This window comes from Solanum stenotomum, chromosome 1, assembly GCF_019186545.1.
Source record: "Solanum stenotomum isolate F172 chromosome 1, ASM1918654v1, whole genome shotgun sequence".
In the NCBI taxonomy this organism is placed as follows: domain Eukaryota; kingdom Viridiplantae; phylum Streptophyta; class Magnoliopsida; order Solanales; family Solanaceae; genus Solanum; species Solanum stenotomum.
In genome coordinates this window covers 14,474,728-14,491,213 of record NC_064282.1, presented here as the reverse complement: position 1 = coordinate 14,491,213, position 16,486 = coordinate 14,474,728, and the positions used below count along the sequence as shown (strand labels likewise).

General features: G+C 32.2%; 5 protein-coding genes across 5 annotated transcripts; 2 read left to right on the top strand and 3 right to left on the bottom strand.

The window, feature by feature from the left end:
• Positions 1-1,489: 1,489 nt before the first annotated feature.
• On the bottom strand, positions 1,490-3,677 carry LOC125857443 (putative RING-H2 finger protein ATL21A). The gene is made up of 2 exons (XM_049537073.1): positions 3,068-3,677; positions 1,490-1,917 (listed from the first exon to the last, which is right to left on the bottom strand). The coding sequence occupies exons 1-2, from the start codon at positions 3,675-3,677 to the stop codon at positions 1,490-1,492; spliced, it is 1,038 nt and encodes a 345-aa protein (XP_049393030.1).
• Positions 3,678-4,638: 961 nt separating this feature from the next.
• LOC125862369 (putative RING-H2 finger protein ATL21A) lies at positions 4,639-6,877 on the bottom strand. The gene is made up of 2 exons (XM_049542421.1): positions 6,128-6,877; positions 4,639-5,256 (listed from the first exon to the last, which is right to left on the bottom strand). The coding sequence occupies exons 1-2, from the start codon at positions 6,819-6,821 to the stop codon at positions 4,814-4,816; spliced, it is 1,137 nt and encodes a 378-aa protein (XP_049398378.1). The 5' UTR covers positions 6,822-6,877; the 3' UTR covers positions 4,639-4,813.
• Positions 6,878-7,118: 241 nt separating this feature from the next.
• LOC125862408 (probable F-box protein At3g61730) lies at positions 7,119-11,004 on the bottom strand. The gene is made up of 8 exons (XM_049542466.1): positions 10,803-11,004; positions 8,952-9,151; positions 8,812-8,856; positions 8,527-8,691; positions 8,403-8,450; positions 7,975-8,145; positions 7,560-7,667; positions 7,119-7,469 (listed from the first exon to the last, which is right to left on the bottom strand). The coding sequence occupies exons 1-8, from the start codon at positions 10,889-10,891 to the stop codon at positions 7,387-7,389; spliced, it is 909 nt and encodes a 302-aa protein (XP_049398423.1). The 5' UTR covers positions 10,892-11,004; the 3' UTR covers positions 7,119-7,386.
• A 921-nt stretch (positions 11,005-11,925) lies between these two features.
• Positions 11,926-12,471, top strand: LOC125862440 (B3 domain-containing protein At2g32645-like). Its single transcript, XM_049542512.1, has one exon. It carries the CDS (start codon positions 11,926-11,928, stop codon positions 12,457-12,459), a length of 534 nt encoding a protein of 177 aa, XP_049398469.1. The 3' UTR covers positions 12,460-12,471.
• A 3,468-nt stretch (positions 12,472-15,939) lies between these two features.
• LOC125857331 (B3 domain-containing protein At2g31720-like) lies at positions 15,940-16,482 on the top strand. Its single transcript, XM_049536969.1, has one exon. It carries the CDS (start codon positions 15,940-15,942, stop codon positions 16,480-16,482), a length of 543 nt encoding a protein of 180 aa, XP_049392926.1.
• The last annotated feature ends 4 nt before the right edge of the window (positions 16,483-16,486 follow it).

The following is a 16,486-nucleotide window of genomic DNA, read 5'->3' as shown; positions in this document are numbered from 1 at the left end:
TATTTATTTTTTTAAAAAAAATATTTATTGTGTGTCAAATCTCTTATCGGATGAAATAAATAAACTCATCTCAACTAAATTTTTACCCATAATTTATCCAAGTCAAAAAAAATATACCTCTTCAAGACCTCAATTTATTTTTATTTTTTAAAGAAATCTAGTAGTTTTCAGTATTTATTGTAGCTTTTTATTATTATTATTATTTTATTTTTGGATTTGATTTTTCTCTATTTTCCCCAAATTCTTATTTGGATTGAAAGACATATGGCATAAAGAAAAATAAATGGCTAAGATTTAATTAATTAAATCAAGACTCTAAACATAATATAAATACTTAATATTACATAAACAAATTAATAATGTCATAATCATAATAATTTTATTTTGTCTATAATACATTATAAAATTTTCTCTCTTTTTCTACTTTTCTTATCCATACGGGCTACGAGTATCTATCTTTTTTTAAAAAAAAATTGAGTTAATCTTTAATTACAATTTCTTATGGAACTCTCTTTGAAATTAGTTATCACAAAGATTATTAGTAAAAAAATTAACTTATCATTTATTTTTTATTTTTTAAAAAAAAAGGAAGATAGACACTGCGTATGATTTATAAATAATATAATATGTTTCTATAATTGGGGCATTACTTGTATTTTTTATAATATATTAATTATCTAAAACAAATTTTAATACAAAACCAAAGTAAATACAACAATTATTAGATTTTCTTTAAAATATTTTTTGGGGTCTTGAAGAGGTATTGAATAAATTATACAAAAATTTAGTAAAGGTGATTTTTATTTCATCCAATAAGAAAATGACACATAATAAATATTAAAAAAATAAAAATAAAGAGATGTTTGTTAGTTTCAAGGGTATAAATGAGCCAAAAAAGTGAATGAAAGGTATATTTAGACTAAAAAATGAGTAGAAGGGTATTTTTAAATCAAAAGATGGATGGAGAATATTTTTATACCTTCGCCTAAAGTTCAGGGATAATTTTGACCCTTTTCCGTTATTGATTTATTGAACTGTTGAATCTTTGTAAAATTAAGTGTATTTAAAAGTTTGTGATAACACATAATCCCAAATATTTACTACTACCATATTTCGATTTGTTTGTCTTAATTTCATTTTTAGTTTGTTTGGAAACTTTTTTTTTCAACTTTTCACATGGCATGTCCACAAGATTAAAGGCCTTTGGATTTTTGAAACATATCTTTAGTTTAAGTCCACAATATTCAAATTATTTACTTTCTTAAACTACATATAGAGTCAGACAAACAAATTGAAACAGAAGAAATACTTATAAAAAGACATAGATTTATTAATTTAACGCCTTAGAACATTTTGATATCTTATTACAACTTGAAAAAATCTACCTGATTTGAAATCATGTCCAAACAGGCCAATGTAGCGAAAAAAAAAGTATGATTTGAAAGATAAATAAATATACAGACAAGACTGGAGATGTGGGGGAAATGTGTTATGAAAAATTAAGATGAACAGGGGAAGGATTACTTCTGCAAACAGGACAAGTACCCTTAATCTTTAACCATTCATCAATGCATTCAGCATGAAAACAATGTTCACATTCAGGTATGCATCTCACTGTCTCTTTTGGATGGTACTCTGCCAAACATATTGGACAAATTCCATGATTTGGCCCTGGAATTCTCCGACTTTCTCCTACGACAACTTTTGTGTACGATTCGATCGTCAAATCGTCTAGACCGATAATCATTTCCGGTCGTGGCACTACGGCTGCTCCCCCGACACTAGTGTTCGGGAGAGCAGCCGCCTCTTGACTTTTCTTATAGCATATGTAACATGTCAAAACCAATGAACACATGAGAGCAGGTATCACTAAGGATAGTGCAACAATTCGGAAAATTTTTATAGCTTTTGTACTACCTGCAACAAAAAATAAATCATGGTAACGTTAAGGCAAAAGAATGTTACTAAACTTATTATTGTTAAATAAATACGCCATGCTTAGGCTTAAAAAAAAGTTTGAAGCCATTTCCACAAACAACTGACGTGTTCAGTCAATGATATAACCTTACCCTTTTAGCTTAAAATTAATTTTAATCAGATTCTCAATATTCCAAACCTTTCGTTAATTCTGAATTAATTAATTTCATTAAGGTAATAGAATTATATACATCATCTTCTGCACGATCAATACATAAACACTTAAATATAAATGTCTAAATTATTCTTCCATAAAGTTTGACAATATTGGATTAATATATAAGAAGGGTAAGCTTCACATTTAAAAATGAACTTTTTAATAAGTTTGGTCAATGGTTATTCACAGTTGATTCTACCAATTTAACAATTAGTACAAGATTATTTTTGCATTATCCATAAGCTATCCTTTTTCCTTTCCTAAGAATATCTTGACCCCATAAAATTTCATAGCTTTCGTTGAATACTTTTATCTAATAGCCCTAGTAATTCTAACTAATTACTTCTAATTGTATAATCAATTACTCCCTCTATTCCTATTTATATGCGTCCTTACTAAAAATAGATGTTTCTTAATACTTGTAGTTTCACAAAATCAATGCATAAATGACATTATTCTTCCTATTTTACTTATTTATCTTGAAAGTATTCACCGCCTTCAGAGGCCAACCCACGGTGAATGGTGGAGCTGCACCTACACTCGTTAACTTAAAATATGTGTATATACCCTAAGAAGGTATTAGTATATATTTAATCATACATTTTGCACAACCTTAATCACTAAGTTATGCCATTCACTCAAATTGTTTCAACTATGTTAAAGTTTAATTATATTTAGTGCAGAAACCATATTTTACCAATATACTTGTGTTTTTGTGACAGCTCAGGCTATCAAGTGATCAGTTCAACATGGTATTATCCCTTAATCAGTCATTGAAAATTTTGTTGGCTTTATGTTAAGATAATGGTGACCACGGCATCTACATATCCTGAGTCTGCCTCTGATTGCCAACTTAAGCTAATCAAGATTCGAGCAGAGTTGATTGACACTGTTAGCCAACGTATACTTGTGTATGAATAAAAAGATATTTACCTGTTTCAGGCCATGTTAACACGAGATCATTATTAAGCTTACTTGTGAAAACGTCCTCTTCATTATAAGTCCACGAGACAGGAAGAGACACAGTGCTTGTTACACTGCAGCTATACAAACTCTCTATTGTTGATAAAACAAAACCCCCGTAAGAAGTAGCCAAAGTTGAGCTAGTAGAATTACTCATACAACCAATAATATGTACACTGTAATACGACTTGATCAAATCTGTCGAACAAGTCAAGAAAGTATAGTCTCGATAGTAAACTGGCTTGAAGACAGAAGAAGAAGGAAGTTGAAATTTAGTAAGCCGTTTTGGAAGGCAATCATATGGATCGTAGAGTTGAATTTGTTGCGTGAGGTAGTTGATATCGCGTACATAGAAATCCCCTGCACCTGGAAGATTTATAATTGCTTTCCCTTGGTTATTGCATTTTAGATTGAAACCAGTATTATATGTACAGTGCTGATTTTGTGGCCTTTCTAATCCAAAAGGAAATCGTATTTCAAAAGGATTATTTCCACAAATGGAAACCCCAGGGCAATCATTTTTTGCATACACAGATGAAAAGAGAAGAAAAGAGACAGAGAGGACTAGCAAATTGTCCATATGTGTCAAGAATTAATTTCGATATGGACAGGGTGATTATATTAGAAATAGCGAAGGGGCATAGAGAGTTCCATTTATTTATAACTGCAGTTATTTCAAAAGTCAAAAGTTTGAGTTGGTGTTCATGCCAAAGATGTTATAATGAGCCAGTTCAAACAACATATATATAAAATCCAACTTGAATTATAGAGTTGAATGGAGTGTATGAGAGGACATGTTGGCGCAGGTAAACACTACAGTTAAAAAAAAAAGTGAATACAAAAACATAAGGACATGTATGAGCCTGAATAAAGCTGAAAGGATACAGATTACTCATAACAAGTAGTAGTAAATGCTTAATAGTTGTGTTAATATATCATTAAGTCACTTCCATGGGAGATTGCGAGTACAAGAAAGCACAAACCATAATTGAGGGACTTAAGATACACAGATTATGATTTTTTTTTCCTGTGAATGATTAGTGTTGTATACAAAACAAGAATGGCTGGGCAACAATATTACATTTTATTTGAATTTGCTAGGTATAACATGGTGGAAAAGCCAATTCACAACTAGTTGAAAGTGGAGCAATTGTGTCATTTATAGAGTTATATCTGGCATTTACTGATTTTATTTTTCTAATGGTGGTCCGCGAGTCCATTTGGGGCACCTCCAACTATCCATCAGGACCTTGCATTCTCGCAGCAGTACAGATATCCAATAACTTTCTGCCTACCAAATTGCTCAGATGTTCTGATGGTAACAGTTTCATCATTCTTTCTTGACTTCATTTGTTGCAAATTTATTGACTGCTACTGCATAAGGGGTTATCATAGGTTTTCGTAGCCAATCATAGAAGTCTTGTTGATGAGACAAAATATATCAAGGTATATTTTTTTTATAACGATCATCACAAAATTAAAGAAAGGTCGTAGTAGACACTATCAAATGCCCATGAAAGAGAAGCAAATGAAAAATTTTCACAAAATTTATCTGAAAACTTCAATCTTTGGACATGGCATGTGAACATAGTATTTGAATGAGGAGAACCAGCTAAGCTTCTTCTAAACCACAAGGATGTTAATTTACGCCCAATAAGCATATTTACAACTTCACATTGGGATTTACAAATTTCAAAATGCAATATGTAAAACAAACTACGCGCTAAGAAGAAGCGAAGTTACTCGAGCAGGAGAAGGATTGTTTCTGCAAACAGGACAAGAACCATTAATCTTTAACCATTCATCAATGCATTCAGCATGAAAGCAATGCTCACATTCAGGTATGCACTTCACTATCTCTTTTGGATGGTACTCTGCAAGGCATATTGGACAACTCCCATGATTGGGACCTGGAACTCTCCCACTCTCTCCTAGGACTACTTTTGTGTAGGACTCGATTGTCGAGTCATCGAGGCCAGTAGCCGGTTGTGGTGCTACTGTTGTTCTGGTGGTGATGCTTTGGATTGAACCGGAGGCACGGCTGGATCGGCTATACTCCAAACAGAAGTAACATGATACACCAATTAAACATGTGATGCCTGGAATAAGCAAGGTTATGGCAATAAATTTGAGAACTTGTTGAACCGGCCTTTTGTTACCTGCAAGTGAAAATTATGGTAATTTTGAGGCAAAAACGTAGTCATATTTTATCTTGTAGATTTATTATTGTTAATATAACTTAAATTGCAAATACACCAGGCTCAGTCGTTTAACCGTGTTGAGTGATATATGAAGTTATTGGACTATTTCACTAATTCATTAACTATCAGTTTATTCAATTGTTACAATCTATACGGAAGTGATACAATGACATATTTCATTTGCACGATCTCAATCAATCAGCTAGTTGCTGAATAATACAATACTACTTGAATAGAAGTCAGCTTTTTCATAAGGATTGACATTTGATTACTGTATTAAAATAAGGGGCAGCTTGGCCTTTCAAATTTGCCAAATGCACTTACCAATATTTGTGATGAATACAAAAATGTTTATTCCCAGTGGGATAAGTAATACTAGATTCATATAACATCAGAATAAGTACTATAGTTATTTCCGCATTATCCATTAAAAACCAGCTTTACTCCAAAAGCTTCCTACTAATCAAGGCAACGAGTCCTTAACCATATTAATTGACAAGCCAGTGTTGCCGTTGCTCCGATTGTAAGCACCCCTCAATTCCAACCCGAAGGTTGTGAGTTCAAGTCACAATGGAGAAAAAAGGTGGGAGCTCCTAGGGAGGGGTAAAAAAACATATTAATTTACATTATTTTTGAGTACTCTCACCTACCCTTGAAATCCGCCTATGTGATTGCCCTAAGTATAGTTTGTCCTAAGGGTGAGTTACTAGGAGGCAGATTGTCAACCCATCCAGTAAGGCATAATTGCTTGACTGATCCTACTCTTAGCTACTCAAATGGAATAACAGAAGAATAAACGAAAGGAGACTCTAATTGAAAAAATATTTACCTGTTCCAGGACTGTCAAAGCATTGAATTTCTCTGATAATGGCATTCTTGAACCCACAAACACCTTGGTTTACTTCACACTCTTGGCAGTTTGGTTCATCCCATGTTAACACAAGATCGGTAATAAGGTCCGTTAAAAAATCTGATTGGTATTGGAATGCCCATGAAGCAGGAACGGATGAACTGTTGATTATGCTACAGCTATACAAACTTATCATTTGGCTCGCAACACTTGGAGAAGTAGTAGCTAAAGTTGAAGTAGTGGAATTGCTTAGACAACTGATGACATTTAACCGAGACAAAACCGAATTGGTTGAACAAGTCAAGAAAGTATAGTTCCGATAGGCAACAGCTTTGAAAGGTGAAGAAGAAGAAAAAGAAGTGCTGAAATTCATCAGACGTTTTGGGAGGCAATCAGATGGATCGTGGAGTTGTATTTCTTGGGTTCCGTAATCTATATCACGCACATAGTAATCTCCTGCACCTGGAAGACTTAGAATTGATCTACCTTGATCGCTGCATATAAGACTGAAACCAGGATAGCTACAGTTCTGAAGGTTCTGGCGCCCTTCTATTCCAAAAGGAAATCGTATGTCAAAGTGGTTATTCCCACAAATGGAATCTGGGCAATCGTATCCTGCATAAACAGTTAAGCAGAGCAGAAAAGAGAAAGAGATGAACTTCAGAATGTCCATGTATTTCAGAAAGTCAATTTGGATATGGACAAACCCCCCATCAGAAATAGTGGTTTGCCAAGGCAAAGATTCAAATCATACAGAATACTCATTAACTTATTAGCTGTTTCAAAAGTCATAACTTTGACCCGACAAAGATGTTATAAAAGCCAAGTTATACAAGGTACTTATAAAGAGGATGTTAACAGCTCAACTTCCTTTAAATGCTGCTATTGGAAAGTCATAGCAAGTGGATACTTAAAAAATCAATTGATTTATTATTAAGTAGTTTCTATTAGAGGACAAGAAAGCATATGCCATAAGGAAAAGTCAGGCTGCAAGTTATGATTTTTGCCTGTGCTAGTTTGGCTAGTAAGTAATATATTACAAAGAAAAATCGTCTACTAACAAAATATACATTTTTTTAGGTGGAGTACAACCCGTTTGAAATTTGTTGATAAGGGGCTGATTGTTGTATTTATGGAGTTATAGCTAATATTTGCTGAAAAAATGAACTCTGGTTTGTAGACAGTAAGATTATACTTGGCAGTTGTTGTAAGATTATCTTTGGTAGTATTTGACAAAATCACTGGAGCTGCTCTGACATTCTGATTGAAACAATTTCACCATTCTTCCCGGACTTCATGACATGGAATTTTACGTGAAGACCTGCCACCACAATATAACAGTAAGTAATGAGTGAGAGTTTGAAGTAAAGTTTGTCACTCATAAAAATTGAAGAAACCAGGGTTAATATACCTTCATTCTCTTGCAAGTTTGTGTTAACTGCTACTGCATAAGAGGTTATCATAGCTTTTGGCTGCCAATCATTAGGCTTTCCTACCCATGACTTGAGATCAAGGACAGCTGAACATGCATTACAAATGACACAGCAACATAAAATTAAATCTCATATCAAGAATAAGTCATGGTCCTTGGTTCATTATCAGGATCTAAAGTAACAGTAGTTGTCTTTCCAATAATTTCACGTGACTATGAATTATCTACATTCTGAAAAGTTTGTGTGTTCTTTGTACTGATTCATGAAGAACCCAAGAAGGGGACAGAATGAAGCTTCTATGTTTTGGCAGTTAAATTTTGGAAATTGATGGTGTTAAACTCGATTGCAAAGCTAACAGCAACTTATAACTATTTCAGTGAATTGAGCTGTTACCAGAAGTTGAGCGATCTTTGAGATGTTTGATATCAAATATACCAGCAGAGGCTCCATTAGCTTGCTTCTTCTCGTTGTGGGAACCTAGCAACTCATAATCCCAGCTTCCATCCTGGTATCCTTCACTTAGAAACAGTTCAATATGTCTTGCATCTAATACCTGCATTGTTCCTGCATAGAATAACACATGATTAAATTATTAGCCATCTTTATAGCACTTCGGATAGGCAGGAAAAGCAATCTGGGGAATGGACTAAACCCAAAAGGAGTAACTATGGAATAGTTTAATTTGCACAAACATAAAGTGGCAACGGTTCAATTTGCTGTCCACTGTTCAATTAGTAGAAAACCTTCTAACTGATTAAGCCTCTGAAGGTACAGTAACCTTGTCGTTCCTTTCTAAAATATGAAAAATCCAACCAGCTTACCATCACATGTGTTGAGGTCACAGACTGGGCAACGAACAAGCTGCAAATCTGGAAGAACCAAATAACAAAAGGGATTAAAAAGTAATGCTGATAAGAAATTCTTTTACACAACCACGAAATTTACCAGCAATCCAGATTCCACTCTTGACATTTCTGACCACACAGCACCCATTTGACTCCAACATCTTCTCTGTTGTCTTCTCCTTAAGGACTTTCAAGGGAGGGATCAAATTCTCTGTCAGGAGTGCATTTTGCGAGTCAAAGGAAAATGCTCCAATGCGCATCCAGTCTGATCATTCGTTCAAACAACTTAAAGGTATCAGCAACCATTGAAAGAAATTGTCAACACCTCAGTGCTGTGTGTTGATACCAAAATTCACCATATAGAGCAAAACTGGAGGGGTTATACCAATATGTTTATCCTGCTGGCGGAACTTGTAAGAATGACATCCATCTGCAACGTTTATTCGTTACAGTAGAGAACCAGACATTTTCAATGTCACTTCTGATTTAAACTGTCAAACTCATGTAAAAAGAGAAACTGCTTACTAAAGGCTGCTGCATATAAGTTGATCCATTTGAATGCTACTTTTCCAGGATCAGGAACCTGGAGGTCTCGCAAGCAAGCATGTTTCCATATGATGTCCTCCATAATGATACGATGGAACCACTTGCTAGTTGATGCAAGCATCACCAAAGATCTTCCATCCAAGAACTTAGCAATCTCTGTCCACAGGTCCTCTTCGTACCTTATGGTATTCAAATAGCCATAAATTCAGTCTCAACATTCATAACCAACTTGATAACTACCATATGATACCCAACAAAGATAATCTCAGGTATGTTCATGGTCATGCAGATGATATTAGTTGAACAAAGAAGCTGATATTCTAGAGTTCAAAGCATTGGCTTCTGTGATATAGCAAACTGTTTGATTTTTATTCGCAGTACTACTTAGGCTAAAGTGACGTCAAAAGAAGGACAGCCATTAGCAATGCTCTTGAACTTGTATTCACAACCTTATGCTTATCCACCACCCAGGATATTTCTAAACTCATTTTTGGAAAACTAAATTAAAGCTTTGAATTCATAGCTAAAAATTGTATTTACAAAAGTTGAGAATGAGACTTTTAATACAGTTATCCACCTTCTTATAGAAAAGATGGTGTAGTATCAGTTATCAAATATCAGATAATATTCGAACTTGAATTGAGTACTAGAAAATTTGTGGATCAAAGAGCATTCAAATGCAAATCCTCAGCCAATAAACACATTTGACAGTTGCAGCACAGCACGCATGTCAATATGCAGAGCAGCTGAATTTTAGCTAGGATATTAATGTGCTTAACTATTGAATCCATGGAACATAGAGCATTGAACTGATTGAGAAATCAGAAAGCCTTGATTTCAAATGTATCCGCAATTGTTTCTTTTCTTCTATAGATACATAAAATCGAAATATGCGGCAACACAAAGAATCTAATAATACTGATACAGTATAGTGGCCTTCTTAGATGTAGTATCATCTACTTAGCTGACATTCAAAGATGAATTCATTCTTTGCTCAAATCCGTGGATCAGAGAGCATCGAACTGCAAAACCTCAACAGCAAATGCATTTGATGGTTGTTACTAACACGCGTGTAATAAACAGAATAGCTAAATTGTAGCTCAAATGCAATTTGTGCCGCATTTAAATTCTGGAAAATAGAGAGAGTCTAATAACACTTCTTTTAACACAGTATCGGATCGCTTCATACAGAAACAGTACATTGATCGAAGGCAGAATGTATCAGTTATGAATATTTAGCCCATATTAATAATTGAATTGATTTCTAACTCAAATTTGTAGATCAAAGAGCTTGAACTGTTCAACCAATAAACGTATTTTTACAGTATGAAATATAACACAAGTTGCAATAAGCAGAGCAGCTGAGAATTTTAGCTCAAATTCAGTACAAAGCATCTACTCAGCCATATTTTTTCAATTGGACTACTTATATCTTCTAGATACCATAAAATATGAATGAGACCGCGAGAGAATAGAACTCTATTAATACAGTATCAAATCGCCTACTTACAGAAGCAATAGATTCGACTACAGGAGTAATTTCAGCAATCAATTATTCACTAATATTCAAATAGAAAGCGCTTCTCGCTCAAATTTATGCATCAGCGAGCATTGAACTGCGAAATGTCAATCAAACAGAATTTGGCAATTGCCGCATTACAGAGCATCAGTACAAGCATAGCAGCTGAACATTAGCTCAAAATTCAATTCGTTTCTAGTTTGAATTCATAAATTTAGTGCATTAAACTGATGCAGAAAGACAAAACATCAATTTCAAATACTTTTGCAATCGGATTAAAATACAATTATGCAGAAAGAGAGAGAGAGAACCAGGAGAAGATAGAGTGAGGAGTGAGAAATTTCAATCGAGGAGATACACAGCTACAGAGCGGTCTTGTTCTCCTCATACGCTTCCCCATGGTGATCTCTAAGATTTGAAATGACTATGCAAAGTTCGAACTGAAGACGTGTTAGCTATTTATAGGCGCGCCAATGCTTGGATTCAAACTACAGAAGCTTTCATTTCGTCAGGGAAGATCCGCTGGGCCCAAGAAAGGAAGGCCCATAAAGAACGCATTTCAGCCTGTTACGTTCTGGTGCTTGCGACGCTCGGCCTGAAGCCCATACCTCGAGACTTTATCCCTAAATGTGCCTTTATTATAGCTTTTATGAAATTATTTTTTTGGATACAGTTAGATTCAAGTCTAATTTATTTATATATTTTTCAACCTGATAGATTATTATTTTGAGTTTAATATTACAAGATTCAAAAAAAAAAAAAAAAATCTTAGTAAACTCCAAACATAGTGTCAAGTCAAAATACGACAAATAAATTGAAACGATGGAGTATTGTTCATAAAAAAAGTAATGTTTTCATATAAAAAGAAAAAATAACTTTGCATTTCAAAATGTATTTTTACAAATTATATAAACAATTTTCATCTTTCAAAAAAAAAAACTAGAAGAATATATTTTTAAGTAAAAAATTTTATTATTCAAAAGTTTAATACTTCCAATTTATTTTTGCCTTTAGGTCACCAATGTATTTGTATTATCAAGTGTTCAGTAAAACCTGTCAGTTGTTCATTGAATATAAAAAAAAAAACAATATGCTTCAGATAAAAATTATTAACGATGTATTTTTTTTTCAGTAATAAACTTTTTAAAATATGCGCTTGCTGTAAATTTCCATTTTTGTGTTGAATTAGGAAATTTACGGAAAGCAGATATTTTAAAAAGTTTATTACTGAGTTGCGAATTAGGAAACTTTTATTAGTCCGTTAATGGAATGTACACTTTAACTATAACTAGTAATCCTAACGCGCACCAGATTGTTAAAAAAAAAAAGGTAAAAATTTAACATAAACTTTCCTAATCCAAACACAAATAGGAAAAGGAAGACCATCCTAATTAAATAAATAGTAGTAATATAATGTAAAGTTTACACAAAAGCATGACTACAATAAGACTCTTTGGCAATGACATCAAAGTCGCAGAGAAGAAGGAGGTAAAGAGCATAATGTTATTCGGAACACGGATATTTTTCCAGTCTCCAGCATTGAACAACAATATGGCAGATTTGCCTCCAAGAAGTATGCGTTTGGCTATTGAGTCTTTCCGTGGGAGTAGACCGATTTACATGGGCTGGAAATACTTGGAGAACTCGGACATCAACGCGAACTTGAGCAGGTTCTTAATTCCAGTTGAGTGCTGCTCGAAATTACTCCACTACATGACTCGGTTGGAGAGAGTGAAGATACTAAACAAAGATGATAGAGGTATTAACGTGAGTGTAATGGATCCAAAGGGTAATTTACATGATATGAAGTTTACTGGATGGAAGAGTTTGGGGAGACTTGTGTTTAACAGAGGATGGAACAATCTTGTCAGAGATAACCAATTTCAAAAAGGAGATTTACTTCAACTCTGGCACTTCAGAATGCCTAATAATAAACCTTGTTTTGCTATAAATATCATTAGGTACTAGTACCATTTTCGTCTTTACTTTTTCTCCTTTTCCTCTCTCCTCATTTTTTATTTTTTTACCATATTTTGATGTAATTCTACTGTTAATATGATCCAGTTTCTATTTTAATTTTTCGTCTTTCTTTGTTTGGCTTAAAATGTTTGTTTCTATGGCATCAAAAAGCGGTCATTAATTTATAAATGACAAAACATTTTTTTCTAAATGTCATGTGTATTTTGATGATGCAATACCTAACATGGACCGTACATTTTTCTTAAATGTTTTGGATAAAGAGTAATGATTAATCTATTTTAATGGGATATTACACTTCGTATAATTTTTTATTCTCTTTTATAGAGTGAAATTTTCATTAAAACAAAGTTATCTATAAAAAAATGTAGAATAAATTTTTATTTGCACGACTTGCTATTGATTTTCATAGGTCTAACGGTAATTCTAAATTATTGATTTGTTAAAACCTACAAAATTGATTTAAGTGATATTTTTAATTAAAAAAATTGTATTAAAAATTAAAATTTATATGCTTAATTGACATGATAATTTATTTTTAAGTAATACTCCTCTATAATCTATATTATAAAGTAAAAAGTTTCTTACTATATGTCATATAAAAATACTTATAACTGATTTCTCATAAAATGTCAAATTTATAACTTTTCATAGAAAAATGAATTAATATTACGAAAATAAATTTGTAGTGTGAAATTTCGTTACACTAATATGTATATGACATAAACTTTTTTAAATATATAGTTTGTACTCTATTTTTTCATAAGTAATTTTCAACTATTAATAAATTATCTCTTATAATTTTTATGTTGTTTCATAATGACAATTAACATATGACATATCTTTATATAAATCAAAATATTTCTCATCTCCTTACAATACATTAAGTAATTTACTTTTATTTATATATATTATATTAGGTATAAAATATCATTCATTTTTTTAATTGAAAATATTTAAAATATGTAGAATTTATGTAAATTATATTCAAATATTTATTATTTTATGATCAGTTAATGTCATTTAATTAAAATGAGTTATATATAATAATGATTTTAACAATTTTACTAAGTTATTATAATTTCTATCACATAAATCTTTGTAATGCGTTTTATTCTCTTCGTTTAAGGATAGTACATTGTTTCAACATGTATGTAAACTTCCTTGAAGCTCTCTTTGTTGGTGAATGTTCTATTGATTTTATATTATATAAGATATGAAGTAAAGCATAGTCTATTTTCTCCTCGTCTTTTGTTATTTGCTCCATTTCAATTTATATGACATCATTTGACTTGACACAAAGTTTACGAAAGAAATAATTTTAAAAAAAAAAAATTGTGGTCTAAAATATTATTTGACCATTTGTATGACCATAAATCATATCATCAACAATAAAAGGAGTATTTTAAGATTAAATTATTTTCTATTGTGGAAAGGTGACATTTTTTTTTTGCAACATATAAAAAAAAGGTGATACATGTGTAATTTCAGGTAAAGATCAATTTGGTTCGAATGCAGGTCAGGTGCTTGATCGAAATTCGTTTGCAACATCGAAACATTAAAATTCTGGATAGCAAACATGCCAAACTGAAGTTGGGCAGCAACTAAATTGTAATGCTATTGAAAAATAAAGTGTTACAGCTACAGGGGTCGCAAGGGTAGGAAGTGAACTTGCAGAAACATCAAATGATAAAGATTGAGTTTCAAGAAAAGACAACTAATTCAAAGGCTTTTGGAAAGCTATTGACTCAAGATGTAGCCATTAAAACAGTTGTTACTTATGTGATAAGAAAACTTGGAGAGTCTAATATAATTGATAAAGCATGGGTAACGGTTGATGTTAGAGCTCTAATTGGTTCTCCATGAGCCTCTCTAATTAAGCCTCATGTTGATCCTAAGACGAATTAATATAATTAACTCTCATGGTCTATCAATTGTTTCAATCTCTCAAGTTATTTCGATAAATAATTTGATGAACTATCAAGTATTGTTAGACAAATTTGAAGAGGAAGACGAGGAAAATACTTCAGGTTACTTTAGAAGGGCAATCTATCTTTTTTAGTTCATACTTTTGTAAAATGAAGTTTGAGTTTAATTACTCAAATTTCATCATGGCTTTTATACTTTTTAACTACTTAACATTTCATAAAAGTCACAACTTTTCATAAAAGTCGCAACTCTTCATAAAAGCTACAACCCTTCGGAAAGAACTTAACATTTCATAAAAGTCACAACTTTTCATAAAAGTCGCAACTCTTTATAAAAGTTACAATGTTTCATAAAAGTCGCAATTTTTCATAAAAGTCACGACTTTTCATAAAATTCTCAACTTTTCATGAAGTCACTTTTTTTTTTACGAAAGGGAAGGCTAGTTTTGGAAATAGATTAATTAATTAAAAGGAATCCTGATTTGGTGTGACGCCACGTAGACGGGCCTAGGATTTTCTTTTTTATATATATATATAGTTCTAAAAAAAAGAGTCTAAAATAGTATGCCAGAAAGAATAATATGGTCTCTTATTTTTTATCAAGAAGGTGATAAGGACCGTCCTACCTCTTCACTCTTCTACATAACAAAAGTTTGCTAATACAAATAACTCTTCTACATAATAAAAGCTTGCTAATACAAAGAATTTATAAATACATTATGAAAAAATATCAATGTTATTAGTTATTAGATTTGATGTATGTGTTATACATAATATTAAAATGAGTATGAGAGATATATTTTCAAATTTTAATTATGGAAACTTAAACAATTTATAAGTTTTATTTAATTTAATATAAATAGAAAAAATATTACCCATAACTTTTCACATTCTAATACCACTCCTATATACCTAATAACACAACGTTATTATTGACCCTTAAATGAAACATGTATGGTTGAATAAATTGTAAATCGTTTACAATGATATTAAGGTAAACAGGTGATTATATAAATGATTTCACATATTGAATATATTTTTTATGTTTAATTTTTAATTTACCGATGAAAAAAAAATGGTAACTCAAATAACTATTTTTAATTTATGTATACATACAATTGAGAAGACAAATATGAGAATTGACAGCAAGAACATCATATATTATTTACCTTATACAATAAAAATTAATGTACAGAAAAATAGATCTAAAAAATAAAATATAGTTGTTTTTAAGTTTTATAACATTTATATTGTTAAGCGTGGAATACACGTGTTTGAAAACTAGTATATATATTATTTCTGTAATAAAGTTTTTAATAATATGTATTTGCCGTAAATTTCCTTTTTGTGTTGAATTAGGACATTTTAATTAGTCCGTTAATGGAATGTGGAGTTTAACTATAACTAGGAATCCTAACGCACACCGAATTGTTAAAAAGTAAGAATTTAACATAAACTTTCCGAATCCAAACTCAAATAAGACAACTCCTTTATAAATAGTAGTAAAGTAATAACATGCAAAGCTTACAACATCAATTGAAGCATGACTACAATAAGACTCTTTGGCAATGACATCAAAGTCATAAGGTTATTCGGAATACAGATTTCGCCGTCTCCAGCATTGAAGAATAATAACATGCAGCTGCAGCGTGTCGATAGATTTATGAATATGCCAGATTCCCCTCCACCAAGTTTGCGTTTGGCTATTCAGTCTGTCCAAGGGAGTAGATCGCTTTACATGGGCTGGAAATACTTGGAGAACTCCGATATCAACATTAACTTGAGCCGCTTCCTTATTCCAGCTGAGTGGTGCGCGAAATTACTCAATCACATGACTGAGTCAGAGAGCCAAAAGATACAAAGTGAAGATGATAGAGGTATTAACGTGAGTGTAATGGATCCAAGGGGTGATTCACACGACATGAAGTTTACTGAATGGAAGAGCTTGAAGAGACTTGTGTTTAACAGAGGATGGAACAAACTTGTGGAAAATAACCAATTACAAAAAGGAAATTTACTTCACCTCTGGCACTTCAGAACGCCTGATAATAGACCTTGTTTTGCTGTAAATATCATAAGGAGCTAGGATT

Bases quoted from the DNA above. Each gene is read 5' to 3' on its own strand.
- LOC125862408 (XM_049542466.1), bottom strand. From the start codon at position 10,891: ATGGGGAAGCGTATGAGGAGAACAAGACCGCTCTGTAGCTGTGTATCT. The intron at 8,692-8,811 runs GTATAACCCCTC...ACGAATGATCAG, and splicing joins CCAGCAGGATAAACATATTG to ACTGGATGCGCATTGGAGCA. The intron at 8,146-8,402 runs GTAAGCTGGTTG...TATTCTATGCAG, and splicing joins TGACCTCAACACATGTGATG to GAACAATGCAGGTATTAGAT.
- LOC125857331 (XM_049536969.1), top strand. From the start codon at position 15,940: ATGACTACAATAAGACTCTTTGGCAATGACATCAAAGTCATAAGGTTA.
- LOC125862440 (XM_049542512.1), top strand. From the start codon at position 11,926: ATGACTACAATAAGACTCTTTGGCAATGACATCAAAGTCGCAGAGAAG.
- LOC125857443 (XM_049537073.1), bottom strand. From the start codon at position 3,677: ATGGACAATTTGCTAGTCCTCTCTGTCTCTTTTCTTCTCTTTTCATCT. The intron at 1,918-3,067 runs GTAAATATCTTT...TTTTTGTTGCAG, and splicing joins GTTAACATGGCCTGAAACAG to GTAGTACAAAAGCTATAAAA.
- LOC125862369 (XM_049542421.1), bottom strand. From the start codon at position 6,821: ATGGACATTCTGAAGTTCATCTCTTTCTCTTTTCTGCTCTGCTTAACT. The intron at 5,257-6,127 runs GTAAATATTTTT...TTTCACTTGCAG, and splicing joins CTTTGACAGTCCTGGAACAG to GTAACAAAAGGCCGGTTCAA.